Source organism: Trachemys scripta, chromosome 21, assembly GCF_013100865.1.
Source record: "Trachemys scripta elegans isolate TJP31775 chromosome 21, CAS_Tse_1.0, whole genome shotgun sequence".
Classification (NCBI taxonomy): Eukaryota; Metazoa; Chordata; order Testudines; family Emydidae; genus Trachemys; species Trachemys scripta.
The window spans coordinates 2,190,279-2,217,811 of NC_048318.1; the positions used below are offsets into that span (position 1 = coordinate 2,190,279).

The following is a 27,533-nucleotide window of genomic DNA, read 5'->3' on the forward strand; positions in this document are numbered from 1 at the left end:
TCCAAGAGGTCCCCTTTTCCCCAGCTCTGTAGTAAATAAGGGACACGTGTGTGAGGCCTGCACACCAGAATGCATTGCTGCAGTGCCTCCCTTCCTCCATAGGAGGTGGGGCAGAGACTCCGTGCTTTCTAGGAGAAGGGAGAGCACTCCTGGGCCCTCCAGAAAGAGCACTTATTCTCTGCAAGTTTGAAGATTCAGACGAGAATTTCCCCATGGTGGCGGAGAAAGGAGATGACCACTAGATCCAAAACTCTCTTCTGCTTGTGCCCTACTGTAGGGGACCAAATACAAATTCACTACAGTTGATAAAAGCATGAGAAGAGTTAAAATGGCATGTGTTTTGCAAATGGGATTTAGCGGACTGAGACGGATTTCTCAATTACCAAAAGAGCTGTAATACCTGCTTCTGGCTCTGATACGTTATTAGCTTGTTCTTTACTCCTGAGACAAATAGAGTGCCTATAGTGCCATCAGTGCCTTTCCCACCTATCCTGTGTGAAGCTGCTCATGCTTGCATCAGATGTGTGCAAATAGACTTGGCTAATTAGTTATAAAAGTACAAATTCTCTTATTGGTATTTGCTTTGACATAGTTAGCTAACAGGATGGATTGATTTTAATCAGATTGATTTAGTCACCAATTGTAACCATGATTTTGATCAGTAAGCAGGAAACATTGATTTTAATCATGTTTTGCATTTGTATTTTGTAGTTTTTTCTACAGAAAGGTTAACTATTAAATCATGATGATTTCCAACTAAATATAGTCTTTACGCGAAATTTGGTGTTTCTTTTTACTAACCAGGAGGACACGCTATATCTACATACGCATTTATTTAAGCAATTATATAATTTAATTTACATTGATTTAGATGGTTAATTTTTATTATTTTAGAGGATGGGGAATGATGCATTTCTTTAATAGATTACTTTTTTACTTGCGATTTGTGGGAGACTATTTGGAAATTCAAAATCAATCCACCAGAAACCGCATTTAAAATTACCTTAAGTGTGCTGGAAACATAAGAAGAAAGTTTATAAAAACATGAATTGTATTTAAAACTAACATTAATTAAACAAAGGAGTTATCTGTAGCTAAATGAACTGATTACTTCTGGTCACTGTATCTGTCAAGATTTTAGTACTAGTAGAGCTTGTCTTCTCGCATCTAAGTTTTTTGTGTGGGAGAGGAAGAGGAAAACCAGCTTATCCTGCTTTTACAAGTTCCAATTGGTTTCTTAACTGAATGAAGCAGTCATTGAATTGAACTAGTCGAATAAACTGAAATGAAGATTTCATATTTAAATCATTTACATTAAATAAAAAAAATTGAAAATTGGTAGCAAATATGTACTAAAAGTCAAACCACTGAACGAGAGTTTGTTGAAGCGTTAAACCAGCTTTTGACAAAATGGTAGCCTCTTCTGCAGGGCAGAGAGAATATTTTCTTCATTTCACTTTATTCATCTAGTTCAGTGACTAGTTCATTCAAAGTCAGGAAACCAATTGGGAGTTGAAAAAGTAGAAAGACATTTGTTCTTTTTAGAAATGATTAATAGGAAAAAAAAATCAAAGTATAATCACTGAGAAGTAAACCTAAGATAATAGGAAAGGCAGTGTATTTATGGTAAGACGGGCTTTTGAACTTTTTTTTCTTTTTTTAATTCTGGTTATTTGGAATATTCTCAGGCTTTCAATTTTGGCTGAAATGTCCCACATGCTTAGTCTTGGCCCAGAAGTAAATGCTCTTTGGAACACTTGTGCAAAATTCATTGTCACTTTTTTGAATTTTGGGAGCATGAAAAAAATCTTTTGATTTAAGAAAAAGTTGTTTGCTTTTATAAGCTGAAGTCAAATTGTTGAAACTTCACAATTCCGTACTTATGGACCTCAGTGGAGAAGTTGCAAGTTTGGGGAAAGCTTAATGTTTAAGCTTACAATGTTTAAAATTACATAGTTGAGCATGCACAACTAAGTAATATCTTAGTAGATTGTAGTGTTGAGTCCATAACTCCCAGTCCGTAGCAGCAGAGGAAGGTTTGCTCAAAAGCACTGTTAGTCAGCAAAGTTAAACTGTTTTGTTCTTGCACTGCCCATTTGCACTGTCATCATGAGAATATGATTGGGGGGGGAGGCGCGGGGGAAGGGTGGTGAAGTTTTGTGCAAAAGTGGAACTTGAAATACATCAGTAAGGGAAAAGCACTTTTTTCTCTACTGATACCATTCAGCTTTTGCTGAAAATTATGCTTGTCATCAGAGTGGGGGGGGGGGGGGAAGGAAAAAAAAACAAAACCCCACTAAAGTTCTGCTATCTTGGTTTTTTGTTTGTTGGCTTGTGTCTTTTTGTTTTTTGGGGGAAAGGGAAGACCCATTAAATGATAAAAATTTACTGCAGTGTTAAGATTAAACAAATACAAAAGTAATAACATTCATACTGCAACATTAACTTGTCCTCTTTGCACAGAATGTGAATATAATGTGTCATGGGGCTACATTTTTAAAGGTATTTAGATGCTTATCTCCTATTGATTTCCCCCTCCCCCCCCCCCGCCCCCCCGTAGATTCCAAGGCCAGCTGGGGCCATTATGATCTAGTCTGAGCTCCTGCATGACACAGCCCAGAGAGTTTCCCCAAATAATTCATAGAATACCAGGGTTGGAAGGGACCTCGGGAGGTCATCTAGTCCAACCCCCTGCTCAAAGCAGGACCGATCCCCAACCAATCCTAGAGCAGATCTTATAGAAGAAGATTTCAGTGGGAGTTAGGTGTTTAACTGATGAAAGAGTATTCTAGAACACATGTATGTTGTGAGTAATATGTCTTGGTTAAATGTTCCTGTAGACTTCTGAATTTTAGGAAACTAAATGCCCATTCTTATCTGCTTCACAAAGCCCTTGAAGACATTTCTAAAGCATTTTGAAAGAGTTAAATGCTAATGATGAATTCTATAAGTTAGGGCTAACTAGGACATTTTTGGTGGCCACCTTTTCTCAGTTGGCCACCAGTTTCTCAGATAGCCGCTCTTGCTTTGGTTAATGTTTTCTGAAAGTTGATGTGCTCTTTCAAACTTAAGCAAAAACTTTAAAAAAAAAATCTCCAGTCTGAGCTGAGCTCCATCTTATGGTTTATATTTGTGTTAATTTTTCTAGGAAGCAAGACGTCATGCAGAACATTGTGCAAATCTTGGAATCCGTCCAATTAAAATGGGAGCTGTTTCAGAGCTGGACAGATTTCTCCAGGCTACATCTTTCTAACAAACTAGCCATTTTTGGCATTGGTTATAACACACGCTGGAAGGAGGATATTCGCTACCACTACGCTGAGATCAGTTCCCAGGTGCCTCTTGGCAAACGGCTTAGGGAATATTTCAATTCGGAGAAGCCAGAGGGCAGGATCATCATGACGCGAGTACAGAAAATGAACTGGAAAAATGTTTACTATAAATTCCTAGAGATTACTATTAGTGAAGCAAGATGCCTGGAGCTGCATATGGAAGTTGACTGGATACCTATAGCTCACTCTAAGCCAACGGGAGGAAATGTTGTTCAGTATTTATTACCAGGGGGGATTCCCAAAAGCCCTGGCCTGTATGCCATTGGTTATGAAGATTGCCAGGAGAAACCCCACTCGCCTCATGCAGACCGCAGAGGCCCAGATCCTGGGAAAGAGATTCAGGGGGAGGTAGATGTCCCTTCACCGCAGGCCTCTCTCAGGGTGGAGATGGAGTCCGCCAGAATTATCTATTGTTACCTTGGCATTGCTGAGGTTAGAACTCTCCAGCAGTGTTTGTTTTTACATTTTCAGGCCAACACCAAAACCTTCAGCAAAGAGTGGGTTGGAATCAATGGGTTTTTATCTCAGAACTGCATCGTAGAACCAGGGGTGTCGCCTAAATCCATCTACATCAAATTTGTGGAAGTGGAGAGGGATTTTCTTTCTGCTGGCTCTTTGGTAGAGTGCCTGGAAAAAGCCATTGGATACCCATTGAAGTTTAACAACTGAATCTCGTCCTTCATAAGGATTAGGGCTCCTGCCTCCTTTCCATGTTGCTAGCAGACGCTTACGGATCCTGTCTGTTCACAGAGGGGCAAGTAAGACTTTCAGAGTGAAAATGAACTTCAGAATGAAAGATGCTTGCAAATGATTCGAAAACAACTTGTCCTGAGCAAGTAAAATATACAGCTAACTTGCTTGGCAGGTCAATTGGTTTTATAAAGAGAAGAAGGAGAGCCTTGTAAAAATGACTGTAGGTACATTCCACATTGGACAGCGCTTCTACTTTGCATTTCATATGAAAAGCTGTTTTTTCCACAATGTTTCATTTTTACACATCTGTCTCTATATGAAGTGTTATTACTGATCTGAATAAATAAGCAATAGATAATGGCAAGTTAAACCTTGGGTCACATTAAATGAGACTGTTTTTCAATGCCACCCTTAGCTACTATTGTATATAATTTAGAGTTTCACTTTTTTCACCCATCAAGTGTTTTACCATTTCCAACCAGTGTTGCCTGCAAAGACTTTTGTTTCTGTGATGTATCCCACTTTACTAGTAGTGTTGTCATATCAGCTCTTTTTTTTTTACCATTAAAGTAATTCCTGGCCTTTTTGAGTTCTAGTTAGCCTCTTTGTGGCAGTGAGAATAACCTGACAGCTGGGAAACATTTTGTCAAACCATGCTTATCAATACAATCAAAGCTGTGAGAATTTTGGGGGGGAGGGGAGGGAGGAGGGAGGGGAGGGTTATGGATGGAGGGGGAGTAAACATTTAATGCCTTTTCAAAACTGTTACTATATAAGCCCCATCCTCCGCCTGGCTGGTGCTGGCATTTTGATTTTTCTAAAACTCATTGATCCGTGGAAGTTGTGACATACAATGAATGTGTCGGTCCTAATAAAAAAACCCAAACACGTGTGGACTTCTAGAAATGTTTCTCTTCCTAAACCTGATTTTCCCTGGATGGGCTTGTAGTAGAGATGTGCAGGTTTAGTTCATTTGAGGTTACAAATCATACCTGTGGAAACCTGCACCTGGGCTTTGTTCCATAGGCTGGAGCGGTCCTTCGGTCCTGGGTGCTTGTTTTGTTTTATTTGTGGGGAGGAGGAGGTGAGACTATAAATCTGTGGGTGTGGTGCTGTACAAAGCTGGGCATGTGTAAATCTGGTATACACCAGCTGGGCACTTGCAATTGTGTTGTTGAACTGCTAAATCTAATCTGGACCATAATGGTCCATTTAGCTACTGGATATTAATTCAGAATTACCACTGATTCTTTCAAGTGTGTGTGTGTGGGGGGGGGGGGGGGGGGGGGGAAGCAGGGGTGATGGGTTTTATTCAGCACTGATAAGAGAATAGTGAGTTTGTAATAAGTACATTAACCAGTTATTGTGAGTTTGAGTGCATCATTCCTTAATCTGGGGTTTGAGGTGTGAATTCAGATGCTGGATGAGCTAAGGTGAAACGAGACAGTGTGGTAAGAGGCCTGGTCAACCTCGGAAGCCCTGTCTGCATTAGAATATTGGTGGTCCCCATCCTGGTCCAGGCACTTGGAACACTACAGCACTTGGGGCACCGAGCATTGCACAGATATTCCAATTGTTGGTGCTACTGCACCAGCTCAGTGCTAATCTTGGAGACGCCTCTGCCCACGTCACTTCAATTCAGACTGTTCTGGCAGACTGGAGAATAGCTAATGGCAGCGCTGAGGCCCAGCTCTCTACCTGGCCCCTTCAATTAGTGTGCTTAAGCAGTACTGGGGTGCTCTTCAGGTCCACTCAGATCCTACCTTTCTGCCCGGTCTGCAACCCACAGTTGCAGCCGTCGATAATACGAGAGGCAGTGTTTGCATGGTCTCCCCTTCCCCCAGTGTTGCCCCTTATGAACAATAAGCAGAATGTCAAGTATCAGAGGGATAGCGGTGTTAGTCTGGATCTGTAAAAAGCAACAGAGTCCTGTGGCACCTTTATAGACTTAGGCTTATGCTCCAATACATCTGTTAGTCTATAAGGTGCCACAGGGCTCTTTATTGTTCAATAAGCAGAATATATTCAATATATTTTAATTTTAAAATAATACGACGCTTGCTATGAAATGTTTATGTAGATGGAGAGCTTGTAACCAACTGTTTTTAGTAACACTTGCCTTTTTGTTGACTGATTCTCCTGCCCTGTGTGTTTAGGTATGTATACACCGTCCGTGTGGAAATCACGTAAACTTGCATGTGGCCCAGATGCTGAGCATCTCTTAGGAGTGGGCCTTTCCACTGCATCTGACCGACAGAAGAAAAAAAATCTTACCTTCCTGCAGTGCAGGGTCAGTGTTGCAGCTGGCAGAAGACTCTACAAAGTGCCAGATGCCACAGAGATGTAAGATAACAATAATAGGATACACTGAAGCACCAGGTAACCAAAGTCACACCCCAGTAAATCTGAAACCTCAAACTAAGTTAAGCAGCCATGGCTTTCCAGCCACAGTCTCCCACGTGTGCAGGAGTGGTAAAGCTGCAGTTGTCGTTGGCAGCTGAAGATGTTGACTGGGGCAGAGAGTTGCTCATCTGGACCTGCTTACTTCAATCCTGGTAGGAACACCGGGTGGGCAGAATGGGGCAAGCCCCCGCGCCCCGGCAGGAGCGACTAGCTTGCCCCGCTCCACCCACCCGCCCAACAACCTTATAACAGAACGTTGCGCGACTTTAAATGAGTATGTTCTCTAATAGATCAGCTACCAAATAAAGTTGTCCCGGGTAACATTGTTTCATTTAGTGAGGAGTTACTGTATTTAATCAAGTCACCGCTCAGACTTCTTTTTGATAAACAGCGTGAGCTTGCACTACCTATGCCATCGGGAGGGAGTCTCTTGTCGTGACCGGTAATCCACCTCCTTGAGAGGCAGTAGCTGACAGAAGAATTCTTCTGTTGACCTAGCACTGTCTACACAGGGTCTTATGTCGGTTTAGCTACGCTGCTCAAGGATGTGGATTTTTTTTTTTTTTTTTTACACCCCTCAGTGACGTAGTTAACCTAATTTTCTGGTGTAGACCAGGCCTTGGAGTCTCACTGTCAGGCATTTCCCCCAGCCCTTAAATCATTTTTGTGGCTCTCTACTGCACCCTCTCCAGTTTTTCAACCTCCTTTTTAAAATGTGGCACCAGAACTGAGCTCCGGGTTCCAGTATTTGTCTCACCAGTACTGTGTAGAGAGAGACAATGACTTCCGTATGGCTACTCACCCTCTTTGTATGTCCAAGGGTCTTATCAGCCCTCTGTGCCGTGGCATTGCACTGGGCGCTCATGTTGAATTCCTTGTCCCCTCTGTGCCCTAAATCCTTTTCAGAGTCACTGCTTTCTAGGATATGCCCCCCCTTCTGTGGGCGTGGCCTGTGTTCCTTGTTCCTAGATGTGTAACTTTTGCTTTTGGCTGCATTAAAATACATTTGTTTGAATGGGCCCAGCTTGCCAAGTGCTTCAGATCCCTCTGCCTTCATCATTATTACACTCCTCCAATGGCCAAGGTCCTCAACAGCTGAGCAAGTGCAGCCTGTAGACCTCCAGAATGGGCTCGTACTATCCGAGCTGATGAGTGGGCTCTCAATGAACCAGAGTAGACTGCTTTTTAGAAAGCTGCCGTTTCAATGCTTAAGCCTGGAAAGGTTCAGTTCTCCAGCATAGGTAGCCCTAAAGGGTACGTCTACACTGCAGCGGGGAGCGTGAGCTTCCCAGCCTGGTAGATGAATTCGTGCTAGCAGGGCTAAAGATAGCAGTGTGGACGTTCTAGCGCTGGTGGAGTTTCGGGCTGGGCACCCACGCTCGGACCGATGGGGTCGGGTGGGTCTGAGCTGACGTTCCTCACCTCGAGCCTCCGCTGGTGCCGCAGCATCCACGCTGCTGCTTTTAGCACTCTAGCTCCAGCCCTGCTAGCACCAGTCTGGCTGCCCAGACTGGGAGGCTCGCTGCAGCTGCAGTGTCGGACGTTCCCTGAGGGTAGGTAACAAAGGGGCCAAATGCCAAGGTGTTTGTAGGAGGGAGTGAGGTGCTGCTGGCGCAGTGCTAGTAACTAGCTGAGATGGGCGTTTGTCCCCTTTTGTAGCGGTCCACACGAGACTGCAGACAGAAGTTCTTGAGGAAGCCATGTGGCTTGATGCTGGCGGGTTCCAACAGGAAGAAACATCCATAACCATGCGTTTTCCTTCAAGGAAGAGCCCACAAGTGCCGCGTGGAATGTGTACAACATGATTGTAGGGCTGCGTATTTCTGAGTGCAAACTGGTCCTAGTCGTGGACCAGTTGTAGGCACTGGAATTACAGCCAAAGCTTTAGAGACAAGGCCGAGAAACCAAACAGGATAAGAGCATGGTGGGAGGGGGAGGCTGAGCCTTCAGATGGGGTCGATGAGAAGGAGGAAGGATGTGACAGTGAAGACTAGACATACTAGGGGGTCATGCATATCGCAGCTTGTGTTGGCTGATCTCATTGCACCCCTCCATTCCCCCTCCCTGGGTCCCAACTCCCTCCCTCATGCCTGGGGCTGTCTCCCCATTCTCCCTTCCCCTGCCATGGCAGAATCTCTCTGTGCCCTCCACTCTTCCCCCATCACATGCCAGGGTTCCCCAATCGCCCCTTGCCAGGGGTTCTGTGCCCTCTATTCCCCCTTCCTCCCATAAGTCATCCATTCTCCTCCACCCCATGCCAGTGACTCTGTGTGCACCCCCCCCATACCAGGGTCCCTCGATTTCTCCTTCCTTCCCGCATGCCAGGGGCAGGGCACATGTCCCCCGTCCCCACCCAACATTGTTATTTGTCTCTTTTCTCTTTAGGCGATCAGACACTCAGCGTGTCCATGTATTATAACTCTTGGGAGGCTGGACAGAGATGAGATTGGTAGGGAGGGGAGTAACTTTTATGGGAGAAGGCAGTAAAGGGTGCCATCAACCACTCTTTGATCTAGAGACAATTGCAGAGCTGCTTGAAGCTCTGGCTCTGTTAGACAGCGGCTGGGGCGCTGTGTGTACCCCATTTCCCCCTTTCCATTTTCAGATTTCCTCCCAAATCAATAGGAATCTGTTCATTGATGCCTAGAACATTCCCTGAAATTCTGGAATTGATGGGGTGCCGTGTTGAAAAGTGATGGCATAACCCACAGACACGCCACAAGTTGGGCATAAGGCCTTGCAAGCTTGGCCAGCTAAGAGCAGAAGGGGAAAGTGGAGCGGTACAGCCCTGCAAGAGCTAGCCTGACCTTGCCAGAATAGAGGAGGACAGAGAGAGGTCGGGAGAAGGGGGGTCAGTAGCCAAACCGAAGAGACAGTCGCAGAACTGCGGAGCCGCTGTCGGTGATCCTGAGTGGTGCCTCCTGCATGGATGGGGAAGCTGACCTGAGAGATCTGACGCAGATAAAGAACAGCATAAGATGTGGCCTCCTGGGAGCCTGAGTAGATGTGATGAGAAGGGCGGAGTGTACCGGAGATGCTTGCACCATCCGTGATGTGAGTATTTTGTTCGGCTCACGTTCAGTGGTGCAGGTGATTGGGCTCCCGTTCTTTCTCTGAGCTTTTCCTAATGTCCAGCCTGAACAGCCCCTTTTCTCTGCCTCTCGTTACCCTAGTTCATTCTCTCCCTTCCACTAAACAGTCCCTCTCCTCCTTGGCCTTTGCCCTTTCCCCTCCCCATCCTTGGCTAGTTCATGTCCAATCCACGCTGATTTAGTTCTTATGTTTCCGCATCCTTTCCGCCCCTCCAATCACTTGTGGTGTTGCCCTTAGTCTGTCAGCCTCTTCAATGAGGTGCTGAGAATTAAGGGCTCAATTCAGCAATGTCCTTGTGCCTGTAGACCCAATGTCTGTTCTGCCTAGGGTCTGCCAGCCGCAGTGTTACGACTGGCTGCACCTATCGTATTGGCCTGGGGAGGGAGAGACAAACTATTTCAGACCTGGTCTGGTGTGGTAAGGTTTTGACAGGCCCCTGAGGCTGGTGCAGTATCTGATATGGAACCGATGCAAAGAAATGGTGCCATGTGCTCCTGCCAGCCAGCCAGGCCTAGCAGGCAGCTGCAGGGTGTTCACCCAGCTGTTTCCTAGTGCCCTGCCCAGCTAAGCCCTGCCGTTGCAGGAAACCGCTTGGAGCAGGGAGGTGCCAGTATCGCCATGGAAGACCAGTCTTCTGAAGGGAGCGCGTTTCTGGCCATTGTGTCTGTACGAGCAATGAGCTCGTGAGCACTTCTCCAAGGGCAGGTACCTTCCTCCTCCTGCGGTAAGATCACAGCCAGTTACTCAAAACTGCCCTTGTGTTCCCGCCAGCATCCGGAGGGGGGGGGAGGGAGAGCTCAGTGGTTTGAGCATTGGCCTGCTAAACCCAGGGTTGTGAGTTCAATCCTTGAGGGGGCCACTTAGGGATCTGGGGCAAAATCAGTACTTGGTCCTGCTAGTGAAGGCAGGGGGCTGGACTCGATGACCTTTCAAGGTCCCTTCCAGTTCTATGAGATAGGTATTTCTCCATATATAAATACGTCCTGCTACAGGTACCGTGGGAAAGCGTTTGTTCTGTCTCGAATCTGTTACAGGCACCAGAAATCAAAACGCCAAGCAAGGCACGTAACCTTCCGAAAGGCTCTTGCAGGTCACAATTACCAACGCAGCGTGGCGCTTTGCTGTTTGCTTTGTGGCTACTGGAAAGGATCCCTGCACCAAGAGAGAGCCCAGCTAGGCAGGTGAGGCTGAGCCCAGTGGAGTGTCGCACTTTTTAAATGGCCTGGTTCTGTTTCGGGAGAAGTTTGGACAGCGTCCGTTCACATCTCATTTGCTCTACAACTTGTGTCCTCGTGAGGTTTGTTTACTTTGCACTTTAGACTGGTCCGTTACATAATTTAGTGCCACAGAAGTGCTTTTGATTGGCGTGGAGAAGTGTCTAACCATTGTGGCTATCGGAACAGGATGTGTTTGGAGGAGAACAAAGAATGTAACATGCCTTCACCGACTGGCATTGAAATTAAGCAAGCAGCGAGGAGGCTCTTGCTGTTCTGTACAAAATAACCATTTGCTTTGTAAGTTGGGCAATACCTCGGGGCTTGGAGTTCTGCAGAGATTCACTCCTGACCCAGCCCCTCCTGCTGAAGATGATGCACTGAACCTGTGCTGTTTACCCCCTCTCTCTGCAGCTGTTGAATGGGATCATACATGAAAGGTCCTGTTTGCTCTCTAGGGACAGGAAAGATGCCGTATCACTTCTTGTAGGTCCGGGTTTGACCTAGTATCTTTGGCCAAATCGTCCCCCCACATCTTCCCCCACAGTGCCGTCTGTATATCAATGTACCTAAACTGCATCTTGTAGTCCATTGCTTCTCTCACTCACACAAAGTCAGAGGCACTGAATGCCAGAAAGGCTGTTACTTCTCTGAACTGCACCGGTGTAGTGTGCAGGGGTGGATGTTCTGTGCCTGAAGAGGAATCAGCTAAGACCTAGCTGCTGCAACCTCCCATTTTCATTTCACTGACAGCAAGACTGGGCCCTTGGTTTGCAGAGACCTTAGTGGGGGGTTGGTTGGTTTTTACATTGTAATTTAAACAGAAGTTCAAACCAACACCGTGGGAATCCACCTAGTAGATTTATTCGGTTCCAAGCACACAAGCCTCATCCAAAGGCTTTTCTAGCAGAGCCGATGGCCAAGCACTTTCCTTTAGTTTGATTGAACACTAAGGATTCTTCCCCAGGGGAAGCAATGGCGGAGGCAAGTTTGCATCCCCTTCTCTGCCCTGCTGTTGGCTGCACTTTGTCAGGTCACAGCCCCCCACCCTCGGCTTGCTGAGCCCAAGGAGGCTTAGAGGGGGGGTGTGGAGCTAAAAATCCTGTGAACTGGCTGGGTTCAGGCAGCCTGCGTTGGGATTAGGGTTGAATGGGGTTTGGAGAGCAAGTTGACAGCGGGAGCAGAGGTGCCAGTCCACAACTGGATGCCCTGGGGAGTGGAAGTGCCCATGCAGGATCCACGGGGCAAGGCTGCATGTACATCTGGGCACATCTAGCCACTGCTCCTTGTGTACGACTCTGCTCTGTGTGCATGGAGCTGCCATCACACCCAGTAAGCACTCCCTACGCATACAGGGCACCTAAGGCCTCTGCCACATGTGCATGGAGCACCCGTCACATCTGGGACTGTTCCAGGCATACGGGGCACCTAGGGACTGAGCCATGTGTGCATGGAGTACCTGTTACACCTAGAGACTGCAACATAAGCACAACTCCTAGCAAACATTTATGCTGCTGTAATCGAGTCCTTCTGTGTGCAGATCCTGAACCCGGGCACTGATGGCCTGTTGTCGCATGTAACCGGCACTGGACCAGCTCTCCATACTCCGCCTCCCACAAGGGTGCTGAGCCTCCCAACCTTGCCCAGCAACCCTCCTAGCCACTGATTCTGTTACGCTACCATTATGGCCAGCAGCCTCTGTGCCCAGCACACCTTCTGTGCACCCTCCCCCTGCACACCCTCTCCTGACGGTCTCCCCCAGGAGCTGCCCTATGGCCAGTGAGAAACCATGGCACCCACCAGCCATGGCAGAGCCCCCACTGCACCATGTGAGCTGCAAGGGCACACTGAGCAAGCTCTCAGGGGATGCCATGCTGCCAAGTGACCCTTTCATGAGTGCAGTGTGCCCTCAAGGGTCTGCACCCGCCATACACACTGACATCCCCTTTCCTTCATGCTTAGAGGCTGATCGATCCATTTCCTTCAGGAGTGAAGTGGCTGCTGTGCCCAGAGACCTTCCCATGTGCACCCAGTGCATTCAACGTACACAGACTTGGATCTCTGCATGCACCACGCAACTGGTCCACCTTGCAATGAGCAATGCACACTGACCTTCTGTGCGTGCACCAAGAGGCTGTCACATCCAGTGACTCCTCCCCAGGCACCAAAACCTACAGTCAGCCTCTCCATGAGTGTTGAGAGATGCTACAGCAGCCACCGAGTGACCTCTCAGGGCCCCAAGATTCACCACTCCAGCCAGTGGCCTCTGCCTGCATCTTCCATGTGTATCTGGCTTGGCTCGTTTATACATCCAGGATGTGGGTGAGCACCTTCTCCTGCTCCTCCATCATGAAAATGTCTCAAATTTGGGAACTAGCCAGTGGGAGGAGTCACTCCCAAAATTCTGAGACCAAGTCATTGCTCCATAGATGGGCAGCTGCTTGGAAATCAGCTATTCCATGTGTCACTCACCAGTGCGGCCTCATTAATAATCTGCAGTTATTACACTCATTTAAAATGGCTATAGCCCATTTAACTCAAAAGATCCCAAAATGCCTGACAAGCCACCTAGAGCAGCGGTGAGTAAAAATGTAACACCGAGGGCTGAAATGGCAACTTGTCAGGAGTCTGAGAGTCTCAATTCTGGAATATATTTACGTACATTTGCATGATTTTATGTCTAGTCACATTCCCCCTTGATGCATTTAGAATAAAGGAGCTCGATCTGTTTAGATTAACCGTCTCTTTGTTAAGGGGTGACTTGATCAGTCTAATTATCTACATGGGGAACAGATATTTGATAATAGGTTCTTCAAACTAGCAGATAAAGGTATACTGGGGTAGACAACCTATGGTACGTGTGCCGAAGGTGGCACAGGAGCTGATTTTCAGTGGCACTCACACTGCCCTGGGGGTTATGCATTTTAATTTAATTTTAAATGAAGCTTCTTAAACGTTTTAAAAACCTTATTTACTTTACATACAACAATAGTTTAGTTATATATTATAGACTTAGAGAAAGAGACCTTCTAAAAACATTAAAATGTATGACTGGCACGCGAAACCTTAAATTAGAGTGAATAAATGAAGACTCGGCACACCACTTCTGAAAGGTTGCCAAGCCCTGAGGTATACCGAGATCGTGTGGCGGGAGGTTGAAGCCAGACAAATTCAGCCTGCAAATAAAGTGCACATTTTTAACAGTGTGGGTAATTAGCCATTGGAACAACTCACTAAGGGCTGGGGTGGATTCTCCATCCCTGGCAATTTTAAAATCAAGACTGGTTGTTTTTTCCCCTAAATGATCTGCTCTAGGTCAAACAAACACTTGAGGGAAATCCTTTGGCCTGGGTTTTAGAGGAGATCAGACTAGTTGATCCCAATGGTCTCTTCTGACCGTCTAAGCCAGGAATCTAGATTTTTAAGGCCAGAAACTATCATAATGATCATTGAGTCTGACCTGCACCCCACAGGCCAGAGAATTCCATCCAGCCATAGATGGATTATATTGTATGAACACTGTCTGTCAGGATATTGCCTTTTCTACATTTCCCATGTTAAAAATTCCCTTCCTCTCCTTCCACTTCCCCCTATATTTCCCCTCCTCCTTTTACTAGAGTCACGTTTCCTACTTCCCCATCATTTCCCCTTTCTACTCTATTTCCATATGTCCCCCTCCATTCTTCTAACCCTCTGTCTGCCTTCTCCTTTCTGTCCCTCACAGCTTCCTACCTCTATCTCCTAGAATACTGGATTCTACATATTTTAATTACTAAAGAATTCATGGGTCTCAGGGGATAATGCTTTACAGCATGGAAACCAAGTATTAGCGATCATTAAATAAACGGAAAGGCTCCCTAAAGGGTAAGACACATGCGAGGACCAAATGTGCTTCCACAGAGATGGTGAGTTGCATAAAATGCTGAGTCCGCCGCAGTAGGTCAGTTACTTACATGTTTGGCTCTGAGTGAGGCTTTGACTCGATAGAAGTGTTCATTTTTGCAGGATCCTTTGAAACAGGTTCCCTTGTTGGGGGTGTGTCTAGGATGGATTCGCTGGGGAAGTGCTGAATGTAGGTGACCACATAGCAAGTGTGAAAAATCGGGACGGGGGGGAGGGGGTAATAGGAACCTCTATAAGAAAAAGTCCCAAATATCAGGACTGTCCCTATAAAATCAGGACATCTGGTCACCCTAGCTGTAACATTGCAGTTACAGGGCCAAGTTCAGAAATGACTCTAGGCTGGTGTCATTTACACAGTGGGATGCCAAAGGAGGTGTGAGTGACACTAACAGACTCCTGACCGCTTACATCGTGTCACCACTGAATTTGCCTCACGGAGTGGGTCTAGGCTGGTGAAATCTCACAAGCCAAGGAGTCAGAAGAGATGAGTGTAGCAAGGAAAAACAGCTGCTAGGAGGGGATAAGGTGCATGTTCAAGTAGTCCCCACCCAGCTTTAAACTCACCCACTCTTCCAGCTCATCACTATGCAAGGTTTTCTAGTGGGCCTGGGAGATGCTCAGGGCCTCGGCCGGGCAACCTCTGCTCCTGCCTGGTTCAATGGAAGCTGTATCCTGCTTGATTTGTGCTGATTCCAGCAGAGGGCGCCCTGCTGCAAAGAATGGTGTCTCTCTGCCGCTCAACTATTCCAGGACAACTTGTTCAGCGGGTGTGTTTTGTACCCAGTTATCACAGGGCCAGTGTGGAACAACGAGGGCAGCAGAGGCTCTGGTTTGAACAGTCCCCCTCTGTGCGGGTGTAAATCACGCCAACTGGGGAAAGGCCTCTGGCTTTAAGGAAGTGGGTTCCCATTTCGCACCCCGGCGCCTGGAGAGATACACATCTGTCCCAGCAGCGGCCCGTGCTTTCCATCCACCCCTCCCCAGAGTAGCTGCTCCGGTGCCTTGATGCCCCTGCTCCAGCCCTGGGGCGTACAGCTCCCTTGGCAGGGCACCCTTCTTCAGGGTGTTGGTCTTAAATACCCTCAGCTGCGCTAAATCCCTCCCAGCTGGCAGTGTCTCCCTGAGTTCCAGATGAAAACCCCCAAAAACCTGGCTTGGTGGAGCCACTTCCTGTGGACAGTGCTGGGGTGGGGTCCCTTCCAGGGTGTGCCCAAACACCCCATCTCACTAGAGCACTCGCTTACCCGGCTTCTTCCATTGCCCAGGCATTTATCAGACCGATCCAGGTACTGACTGGGGAGCATCCGCCTGAAGGAAGGTGCAGGGCCATGAAGGCCGCAAGGTAGGCAGTGCCCGTGATGTCTGGCATAAAGCTGCAGTGAGTTTGTTGTGTTAGTTGGCCATGCAGAAAGGGGGTGGGGTGTGACCTGAGATCGCCCAGACCAGCGTGGGCTGTCCGACTCCACCTTCCCCTGGGTTCTCTGGTTCAGTTGGAATGATCTCTGGCTAACCGGGGCCAGGGACATGGGTGGTGCAGGAGGATAGGAAATAGATTTCTCTGCAGGTATAAAATAGATTAATCTACTGCTGGGCCCCACACACAAATCTAATCGGTTTGTTCATATTTAGAGCTTTGGTTAAGTCCTGATTTGATTTAAGAACATGTTAAAGTTGTTACTCTGCAGTCCTAATCTGATTAAGCATCAAGCTAACCATGCCTGTGTTCATCTGGAGGTTTATTTTCCTAACTAGTAATTATTTGGGGCATATTCATTCTCTCAGGGGTAGGGAAGCTGCAAAGCGATTACTTTGGAGAGCTCCCTAGACAGTTCATGTGGGGTGAAATTCACCCCTTCGTGCCTAGGCCTTTTGCTAGCTGCGTGCACAGGTGGATGTCACCTCTGAAATTCATGACCCGTGATCTGTGCATGACTTTTACTATATACCACTAACTAAAACTTGAGCTGGGGGTGCTCTGTGGGGGTGGTCCAGGACCCCCACTGGTGCTGGGAGGGAGGGTTGGTGGTGCTTCCAGGCTCCCTGCCTGGCTACGACCGGTATGTCCCTGCAACTTCTAGGGGGAGGGGCAGCCAGGAGGGTTCTGCATGCTGCTCCCACCACAAGTGCCTGCTCTGCAGCTCCCATTGGTCAGGAACACAACCCATGGGAGCTGTGGAGGCAGCGCACAGAGACCCCTGGCCCCTCCACCTAGGAGCTGCAGAGACATACTAATAGGGGCAGGGGTTATCCCATGTACACGATATTGCACACCAACCCGCTAAGCCAGACGTGGGCAAACTATGGCCTGTGGGCCACATCCGGCCTGTGGGACCGTCCTGCCCAGCCCTTGGGCTCCCGGCCAGGGAGGCTAGCCCCCAGCCCCTCCCCTACTGTTCCCCCTCCCCCGTAGTCATGCCACCGCGCGGGCAGCGTTCTGGGTGACGGGGTTGCGTGCTCCTGCCAAGCACCTCGGCAGCATGTCTGGCTCCGGCAGGGGGTGCGGCTGTCAGACATGCTGCTCTGAGTGGCATAGTAAGGGGGCCCGGGCCAGGTGTTGGGTAAGGGGCTGGGGTTCCAGGGGGAAGTCAGGGGACAGGGAGCAGGGGGCAGTTGGATGGGGCAGAGGTTCTGGGGGGCGGTCAGGGGATGGGGGGCATTGGATAACCATGGGAGTCTCGGGGGAGGCCTGGCGGGGGCATGGAGAGGGGTCACGGGGATGGGGAACAGGGGGGGGGTTGGATAGGGGGTGGGGATCCCGGGGGGCCTGTCAAGGGACAGAGGTGTGGATAGGAGTCAGAGCAGTCAGGGGACTGGGAGCAGGGGGGTTGGATGGGGGTGGAGTCCCAGGGGCGGTTAGGGGCAGGGCGTCCTGGGAGGGGGTGGTTAGGGGACAAGAAGTAGGGGGGGTTGGATGGGCTGTGGGTTCTGAGGGGGGCAGTCAGGGGGTGGGAAGTGGGAGGGGTCGGATAGTGGGCGGGGAACAGCCTTTCCAACCCAGCCCTCCCTACGATTTTGCAACCCCAAGGTGGCCCTCGGGCCAAAAAGTTTGCCCACCCCTGAGCTAAGCCCCCTGTGTGGACAAGGTCTCAGTCAAGGACCCTGGACAGAGGAGTGCTGAATTGCCATCAGGCCAGGGCTGGGGGAGCCAAAGGCCTGAGGTGGAGGGGATACAGGTCACCCCTCCCTTCCCCATCAGAGTCAGAGGGGTCCTTAGAGGGGCGGGTGACAGAAGTGGCTTCAGGACTCTGGATTCTGTGTCAGTTGCTGGGAAGAGCCAACAGATGGATTTCCTGCCAATGATGCTGCTGACTGTTGCTGAGAGGGGGAAGCATGGTGCAAGAACGTGCTTGTCACCATAACCCCTGCTCCATCTCCCATGGCAAAATGAACCACTGACTGCAACGCTCTGCCCGCTGAGTCCAGTCCGTGCAGCTCGTGCAAAGACAGGAAGATAGGCCCCGCTCCTGGTATTGAATCCACCCTTGCAAACCTTTGTGCCTGTATGGAGTCTGACTGAAATCAGTGGAGTGTGCCTGTGTGACTCCAAGTGCAGGATTGGGCCCCAAAGGAGACCACCTGGGAAGGAGCACCCCAGGGAGATGAGCGGGGTCATGCTGCACTCCTCACCATTGCTGGTGAAATAAAGAAAAATGCACTGTGGGTGGGAGAGGAAGCCTGCCTGTACCTGGAGCTCCCATATTCCTTGATGCCACAGCCTGGAACTTGCCATAGAATCTACCATTTCATATTTTTAAAAAGTACCACTTCTAATCCTCGTGTGGCTATAGAGTAACTAGTGTGATTGAGTGTAACCACTGCTGGAGTGAGGCAGCCTGAAAGGATAGCAGGGAGAGGTATGTGGACATACCAGTTCAGCTCATTAGGGAGACAAGGTGGGGGAGGTAACATCTTTTATTGGACCGACTTCTGTTGGTGAGAGAGACACGCTTTAGAACTACACAGAGCTCTGCTTCAGGGTGGAACAGACTATTTAGCATAAGTAGTTAGCACATATTGTAAGGGATCATTCAAGGCAGAGGGGCCTGTTAATACCTCTGCAGTCATAAGCCCATCTGTTCCACCTTGCAGTTTGGAGTACCTGTCCCAGCCCTGAAGAAGAGCTCTGTGGAGTTTGAAAACTTGTCTCTCACCAACAGAAGTGGGTTCAGTAAAATATATTACCTCGTCCACCTTGTCTTTCTAATATCCTGGGACCAACATGGCTACAACTACACTGCATGCAGTTGAGATCACTGAATTGTAACTTCTGGATCAAGGCACGTTTCTGCTTTGGCTGCGGCTGAAGGAGTTGCATAGATGCAGAATGTGTAACGTCTCCACTAGGGATCAGGGACTTGATCTGCTTTTTCATGCTAAAGTTGTGGTGTTTATGAGCTAGGCAGATCCCTGTGTGCTGGGTAGGTCATTGTTAAGGGAAGCTGTGCCAGACTGAGGTGCTCGTAGGTCCTGCGCGGAGGCATTGCAGAAGCACGAAGCTTTGTTCTGGCTGGCTCTGTTTAGCTGTTTCCCCTTCTCTGTGCTGTTAAGTTTACTCAGGGTGGTTTTGTGTTTTTTTTTTTAATTTAGAGTAAAACTTGCCAGACTGAGAACACAGCTCCAGGCAGCGGGTCTGCAAATGAGGTGGGAATGCGAGGCTGGTGTGAAGAGAGCTGCTCACACCTGGGAGCTACGTACACTATGTGTCAGTCACTAAGGAGAAATCACATGCACAGCAACGCCGGGTGGGATGGGCAAAGGTTGGGGCCCTTTGTGTAAGCCTCCCCCTCAGGAACATAGGCCTGGAATGGACCTCCTGGCTCCTCAAGTCCAGCTCCGTCACATAGTTCTCCTCCTAAATTTACCAAGCTCCATCTTAAAACTAGCTAGTTTTAAGCTTGTTTGCCCAGGATGAAAGTCATCTTGTTATCCCCTGCCTCCAGAGTGCTCCTGTATAACACAGGGCACTTGTAATGAAACAAACGAAGGGTTAGTTAAGGAAGGACAGAGATTCCACTAGAAACAAGTGTGTGTGATGGGAACAAATGGCTACAATACAAAACAAAATCCTAAAATGTGAACTAGGACGGTGGCTTATAAACAGTTCCCTTTCCTAACTTAAAGCAGAGGTTTTGCCCCAAAGTTCAGTCTGTTGCAGAGCTGGCTGGCTTCACTGGAACCAGGATCCCATCTTCCATGAAACACCCCTTCACAATGTGATCTCGCAGTTCCCTAGCGCATCCTCTCAGCCCTTCTTTGCACCTGTTCCAGGTCCGATTCCTCTTTCTTGAACACAGGTGACCAGACCTGTGCCCGCTATTCCAGCTGAGGTCCCACTGCCTGGTACAATGGCAGCAGGCTCAAGAACCCTTGAGCTGCCAGCACCTGAAGGCTACTGACTATTGACTCTGATCCTACGATGAGATCTCACAAGAGGTTCGTGGCAGGACCAGGGCCTAGGCCAGCTATTTGGGTGAGTGAATTGCTCTTCTCCAGATAGGGACAGGGAGAGGCTTGACGCTTTGGGATGGCAAAAGGATAGGGGCAGCTGATGTGGGTGAAAGAGAAGGGACAGTTGTGGTGGGGGGAGGGGAGTTAATGTTTCACACACACCCTGTAAGTAACAAAGTACTGGCTTGCCAGCCCCAGCCCCTCAGCTCACCTGCTGTACCCCCCACCCCCGGGGTTTGCATTCTTTGGGGCAGGCTTTCCCTAGAAGAGCCGCTATCAGCCAGGATGGGGGAGCCAAGCCCCTGAGGCAGTGTGGCTGGGGGCGAGGGGGTTACCTCCCAGCCACCATCCTGCAGCAGGTACATTAGTGGGGCCAGTGGCGCTTTGGGCTGAGCAGGGAGTCAGTGTGCCAGGCCCTGCACCCACACTGAGACCCCCTGCCCTGAAGAGCCTCCCCCCCAGGAAGTGGGGAGGGGGGGATGGAAAGTTGTTCTCTGCATTTTGCAGCTGGACCTACTGAGGTTGGGAGCCAGGGACTGGCCCAGGGTCATAAAGAGGAATATAGAGCCCGGCTCGATCTGAGTCCTAGCCCGGGGCTTCCTCTCAGATAGGGCGGGGGGGGTGGGGGGTGGCAGCCACCAGCCCCACGGGGCAAAACCAGCCCAGGAGATTACCGAGCAGGCTCCGGCTCCCGGGCAGTGCCAGAGGGGGACCCCCTCCAGCGCCGGGATCAGCGCTTCCCCCCTCCTATCGGCTCTCCCGGGACACAGGACCAACCCCTCCCACCTGATCGGCTTGCTCCGCCCCCACCCTTCCCCCCACCTGCTGGAGCCGCCCCACCTGGGCAACGGGCCCCTCCCCCGACTCCTCCTCCTCCTCCCGCCCGGGGCTGCGCTCCGGCACCTGCTCCGCTCCGCTCTGCTGCAGGATGAGCGCGGCGCCGCAGCCGCCTGTGCTGGGAGCCGGCGGGATGGAGCCGCTGCCGCTGGCCCTGGGGCTGGCCGCGCTGCTGGGTGAGTGAGCCGGGCCGGGCACGGGGGCGCAGCGGGGAGAGCCCGGGGTGTGGAGTCCGCGCGCGGCTGGGAGCCCGGACTCTGCCCCGGGGCAGGGACCGGAGCAGTCCCGGGCGGTGGAGGGGGAGAGGAGCAGGTGCGAGGCGGGGCTCAGCCCCTGGCCCCCAGATCGGGGGGCTCCGCGCCTCCGGGGATGTCTCGGTGCAGCGCCCGGCGCTTCTGCCCCCCGGCACGGGCTGGCTCCGGGCGCCGACCCGCTCCGTGCTGGGGTCACCGCTCCCCACCAGGAGCCCCCGCAATCCGCCCGGGCAGAACCGACCCATCTCACAAGTTTCCAGCCCCTGGCCGTGAGCGCAGCCTCTCCTCGGGGCAACTGGGGGCGCTTCCCCAGGCTCCGAGCCAGCCGCGGAGGGACCCGGGCACCCTGGGCAGGTCCGCCTGGCCCCGCTGCTGTGGGGAGAGGGGTTTGTGCCTGGAGGAGCCATCCCTGGACACGGCAGCTCTGGGCCAGCCTGGGCGCCCTCTAGTCTCACGGCTCTGAGCGGGGCCAGCCCCAGGGGCTTCAGCCTAAAGGCAAAAACCCGGGAGGGCGCCAGTGGTGGGATAATGGATCCCCAGGGACAGCGCCTCCCTGCCCCTGGGCTGTCCGTGTGGATGGGTTGTGCCCTGAAACGGGACAGTGGGTCCTTGGCGTTTTAAACATCTGGTCTAAAGGAGTTGTGGATGTTCTCCTTGCCTGGGCAGCAGGACCCAAAATACAGGGGGTCAGGGAAGGGCTGGGTAACCAAGTTGCTTCCTTACTGAGCATAACTTGTGTGCACGGCATAGCCTGTCCTTACCGCCCACCGCCCTGGAAAGGGTTAAACACTCTACCCATGTGCACTGCACACAAGAAGTACAGTGACTTTTGACCCCTACCTGGGTCAAATTGAGCCGAGCTTTCATCAAAGGCTCCAAAGTGTTTCTCTGCACAGGCTGTCAAGTTCAGCTTTCTACTCCCAGCTGGGTGTCAAACTTTTTTATTGAAGTCTCCCGTTGTCTGTAATGCGGTGAGTGTGCACCGTTCCTGTTTGTTCTCTGAACTGGATTTGCTCGAACTTTCCAAACACCTTTATGGAAAAAGAGACCAAGCCCCAGAAATATCAACCGGAAAGGAGAATGTTTTGGAAAGTTACAAGCAACTGAAAACACGGTTTGAATGAGATCCCTTGGGGAACCTTAACTGTAGTAGTCCTAGAGACGCTCCCTGAATGATAGATTGATTCCAAGCAGAGTTAGGATCTGGTCTGACCTCCTGCATTACCCAGGCCACAGAAGTTCACTCAGGGATTCCTGCATCAAGTCCTGTCTGATTTAGTTGGGGGTTCGGTGTGCTCTGTACCTGGTGTATTTCTAAGGTCCAGTCATGGAGTTATCGAAATGCTTTTCTGTGAAAAGGACTCTGGGTTTGACTGCCAAAGCAGCCTACGTCCCAAATCAATCTGCTTAGGCCGCTGTCACAAACAAGCGTGTTAGATTTGGAAGAATGAGCTGCATTCTAGGCTCGGTCTATGCTAGAAAATTGCATTGGTTTAACCACGTCAGTCAGGGGTATGAAAAAGCCACCCCCCTGCATGGCGTAGTGAAGCTGTCCTAAGTCCCTGTGTGGACAGTGCTATGTTGCTGGACAAGGGATTGTGTATGGTGACAGGAGACCCCCGCCCATCGGCATAGGAACCGCATTGGCATAGGAACCATACGCTGCAGCGCCGCGGCTGTGCTGTTGTCGTGTTTTAAGCATAGACAAGCCCCTAGTCTGCCCGGGGAGCCCACAGCAGATTTGCTGTGAGTGCTCCTGGATATATCTTATTGCTGGCGATGATGGGCAGACAGAGGCCGTGTCTGCACTACACATGGACGTCGACCTAAGTCACATCAGCATCCAGCTGCTGCCGTTATTACATCGCTGGTGCATGTTCACACTAGACTCCTGGTGTCGGTGGTGCACGTCCTCACCAGGAGCGTTTGCGTCAATGCAGAGTGCAGTGCGCTTTACTGACATCGATGTGAGCTGGTCAGGCATGAGGCTCACATCTTTAAGACACAAGGCTGTTCAGGAACCTGCAAGGAGGGACATTCTTTCCTGGTCGGTGAATTACCTTTGGGAATGTTGAAATGCAAATAGTGATCATGGGAGAGCCAGCCTATCCCTTGCTCCCCTGGTTCACGAAGCCGTACACCGGCCACTTTGACAGCACCAAGGAACAATTCAACTACAGGCCCAGCAGGTGCAGAATGACAGTCAAATGTGCCTTTGAGTGTTTGAAGGGTTGCTGCCCAGGGGTGGTAGGTATCATAGGCAGGAGGAGGCTGTGCCTCCCCAGACAGCCTAGCGTGGCCACACCCATGCTCTGCCCCCAAGCCAGGCCCCATCCGGTGGTTCCCAGTGCTCTCCCCTGGCTGGCCCAGGCTGGATGGCCTGCCTCCTGCTCCCGCAGGGACTTAAGGCAGCTGGTGCTGGGGCCACGCCGCTTGGAGCACTGGCACTGGGGATGGCCCGGCTGCCTGGAGCACTGGGGCTGGGGGTGCTGCGGCCACACTGCCCAGCCTCCCAGAGCACCGGGGCTGAGGGCACAACTGCCCGGCGCTCCTGGGCTGGCCGCCCAGCGCACCAAAGCTGACCACTACTGCCCGGCTGCCGGGGTCACAGTGGGGGTGCTCTGGGCTACTGCGGGGGAGAGGGGCAAAAGGGAAGGGTGGGCAGAACAGGAGGGGCAAGGGGCTAGCCTCCCCCAACAGCTGGGTTACTGACCGCCCATGTTGCTGGCGTTGTTTACTGACAAGCTTGGACTTCAGTGAGAAAAATATCCCAATGGTTATAGCTGTCTGCTGTGTTCTGCATAATATCTGTGAAGCTAGGGGAGAAACGTTTTCCCCGGGGTGAAGGTGGAGTGGCTGTCTGCTGAATGTGAACAGCCAGATACGAGGGCTATTAGAAGAGCTCAACATGAAGCTATATGGCTCAGGGAGGCTTTGAAAGACCATTTTAATAGTGTGCCAGAGTAATGTGTGTTGCTGCAGTGGGCTCTACCTGGCCCTGTTCATTTGCAGCCTGGTATGAATCTTGTAGTGAGTGCTGCGTGTGTAGGACTATAACATTGTCAATGCACCTATTAATAATGTCTGTGAATGATGTTATGGGTTCTGTGGCAAAGTGAAGTAACAGGAAATCGGTGAGTGTCAGACCTGCTCAGCATCAGACTGCACATGTTGGGAACTAATAAAGGTTAATTTTGTTCCAAAAATATAATTTTATTCTGTAACATGAACCAGGAAATTTAAAAAAATTACAAATCTTAATCGATGAAGGGGAAAGAACACTCATTCCCATTTCAGGGACACACAAACCAACCGTGGCTTTCACAGGTCAGTGTATGTGACGCTGTGAATGTCTTTAATGTCTTCCAAGGTGGAGTGGCAACAGTAGTGCACTGACCCCTGCTGCCACCTGGACTGTTGGGGGCAAAGGGTATAGGGAGGTCCCGATATTGAATTCTCAGTGGGCTGCAGATGAGGGTGAGCATGGGATTGTTGAACCTGCAAGTCTGCCAGAGACCACAGCATCTCAGTTTGCAGTCTGAGAAGCTCAAGCACCTCCTGCTGCACATTCCTCTCCACTCCGGTCCTTCTCCAGGCTGTCTGCAGTGGTGATCCTCCAGGCCCTGTGCTCCTTCTCTGAGGCAGCATTGGTTTGCAGGATCTCCTGGAACACGTCCTCCAGAGTCCTTGTCCTCCTCCTCTTTCAGCACCACATTGTTTGTTGGCCTCCCTGATCTCCTGGTATGCCTGCTGCAGTCCTTGGGTTTCATGCAGTGCTGCTATGGGCCCGTTGTAGCCCTTCTCCTGCCGCCGCCAAGCAATCTGCTCGTAGATGTCCATGTTTCTGTGGCTGGGTCAGAGCTGTACTTGCACAGCCTCTTCTCCCCACAGGCCCAGGAGATCCAATATCTTCCGTCTGTGCCAGGGAGGAGCACGTCTGCAGCGTGTAGCCCACATGGTCAGCTGGGCAGTTACACTCAACAGTGGAGAAGTGCTAGGTGCTCACCAAGATAAGGAATTTCAAAAATTCACAGGGCTTTAATGGGGAGGGCAGTGGAGTTCACAACGGTGACCAGAGTGGTCACTGCAGGGCATTGTGGGACAGCTTGTTGGAGGCCAGTAACAGTCAATGTAAGTAACAAAGTGTCTACGCTATCACTGTGTCGACCAAACTACATTGACCGTGACTCTCCGCTGCTCTGGGCGGTGATGTTATTAAGTCAGCGTAGCAGGGCACTTACGTCTGTGGGAGCCAAATGTAAGTGTAGACACATGCACAGCTAGGTTGACTTAAACTGACTTGTGTCCTAACCATATAGTGTAGACCAGGCCACTCAGACCAGGTGGAGGTTGCAGTGATTGATGCCATTTCTGCTGTGCCACTTTTTACTATGTGTTGTTTTTTACCATTGTGGTTCCCACAACCCTCCCTTACCTGGACTGTTCTCTTGTCTTGTCTTGGTTTGCCTTGATCTAATTTAGATGGAAATCTGCTGGATGTAGCATGTGGTTAATCTGTTTATAGGGCATCGCGTAAGTGTGTATGGGCCTTTATAAATGATTTGTGATGATATAGCTTATAGAGTCAGTGACAGCGCTAATCCCATTAAAAATGCTACCCTACGGATTCCCAGCCTCGAATTGCTGAAATCACCGAGAGCCGGGAAAGGAAATTCATTTTTAGTAACTGAAAAGCATTGACGCGAATTGTGAAATAACTGCGCACACATCTGGGATGATCACAGCATTGGCAATCTTATTCCATGTGGGCTCGCTGGGGAAACGTGTCCCGCAAGTCTGTCACTGTCCTTCATTTGGCACGATTGGTGAAATCTGTGCATGTCCTGGAAGGGGCTTTCTATCTCGCTAGTGTAAAGAGGTGAGTTCTCAGCCAGTCCTACCTCCTGCTGGCTTCTTTCCTTCACCCCTTGCCCTCGACACCAGGCCTGTTCCACCAGCTCTCTAGTGTTGTAGGGGCTGGAGGCAGGCTATTTCCTGGACCCAGGCTCATGATTGGTTGTCATAATCTTTCCAGTAACGGTCTGGACCATTGCAATCATATGACCGTAAAACAGGAGCCAGCCTTCTGATTCTGGGACAGGTATGCAGTGCAACCCTCCCATGAGGTTTAACGCCATGTGACTGGCCTTTGGTAACTGATGCTGGGCAACCCTACTTTAGCTATAGCAGGAAGGACCTTTCTGAGCCTCTCTGGCACTGGAGGGGGTGCTCTGCTCTCCGGAAGGGACTGAACTGCCCCCAACCGCCTGGCTAGACACATTGTTGCAACACAGAAGAATTGAACAAGAGAATCAGGAAACTCCTCCTGAGAGCCAGCTGCACCAGGCTGTGGAGTCCCCCCTCCCGCAAAGGAAGTGGCAGTAGCTTAGGACGTTAAAAAGACACTGCTGTAAGGAACACGCCTGCACTGGGCCCTGGGGAATGGGAGTGACTGTCTATTTCCAGCTCGAATTTCCATGATCCTGTTGTCACGCTCTGAGGCCCGGCCAGAGCCATCGCACAAAGAGAGTGTGAAGTGCCATAGTTACAAGGTTTAACCCGGGGTGTGTGTGTGTGTGTGACAAAGCAGACTTCATAGCCAGAGCCCTCCGTGGGTTGGGGGTCTAAAATTCCAATGAGTCTTCTCCCTGGCGAAGTCTGATCCGAACTTTCTAGCAAAGGGGCAAGACCCGCACGAGATGTTTGGAGTTGTTTCTGGACCCGCCCTGCAGCTAGCACTGCGCTAGGGACGGAAGCTGGCAGGTGCATCGTCAGTGTCATGGGTTTTCAGCTTCAAATACAAGTCTCTCTAAATGACTCTAAAAAGCACTTTTCAGTCATCTCTAATGTACACGCAGTCGGATCCCAGAGACACCCAGGCTCTCTCCAGAGGCTGCTGTTTCTTCCAAGAGCCCCTCCCTTCATGGTCTTGTTTGCAAATTGAAGTCAATTACCTGGAAACCAGATTGACACTGGGTGTAGTACCTGCAAGGCCTGGGATGGGGGCTAGGCAGTGCATTATATCTGCAGTGTATCTGTGCTTAACTGGAGCCTAAATTCCACCCCAATGTAAAAATATTGCACTAAACCAGCATCTTGTGCAATGAATGCCTAGCACAAAGTCATTCCCCACTCCGCCCACAGCCCTGCCTGGGGCACTAGGTGACATAGTAACAAGGGACAGACCATCACCAGCATTCCTGTAGACTTGCGAATGCTGATTCAAAAGCCTGATCTATAGAAATAGTTCCATTTTTCTTTTAAATTCCCTGGAATGGAAAAAGATTGTGAATTCATCCATCTGCAAAGGTGGAGGGACCAACACCAAAATGGAGTAAGGGAAACGGGCGTCTCTT

At 50.2% G+C, this 27,533-nt stretch overlaps 2 protein-coding genes across 6 annotated transcripts in view; both read left to right on the plus strand.

Annotated features, from left to right (window-relative positions):
* MSANTD2 (Myb/SANT DNA binding domain containing 2) overlaps window positions 1–4,611 on the plus strand; it is a 34,481-nt gene extending 29,870 nt beyond the window's left edge. For 3 of the 5 annotated variants that reach the window (XM_034754782.1, XM_034754783.1, XM_034754784.1), the window contains one exon: window positions 3,149–4,611. In XM_034754782.1, the coding sequence (XP_034610673.1) occupies window positions 3,149–4,001 (853 nt within the window). In that variant the 3' untranslated portion in view covers window positions 4,002–4,611. The remainder of the gene's footprint in view (window positions 1–3,148) is intronic. The other 2 variants (XR_004643686.1, XR_004643687.1) reach the window with 1 other exon arrangement.
* A 16,339-nt stretch (window positions 4,612–20,950) lies between these two features.
* The window catches only part of ESAM (endothelial cell adhesion molecule), a 91,709-nt gene continuing 85,126 nt past the window's right edge, over window positions 20,951–27,533 (plus strand). The window contains exon 1 of the mRNA XM_034754615.1: window positions 20,951–21,099. Within this exon, the coding sequence (XP_034610506.1) occupies window positions 21,015–21,099 (85 nt within the window). The 5' untranslated portion in view covers window positions 20,951–21,014. The remainder of the gene's footprint in view (window positions 21,100–27,533) is intronic.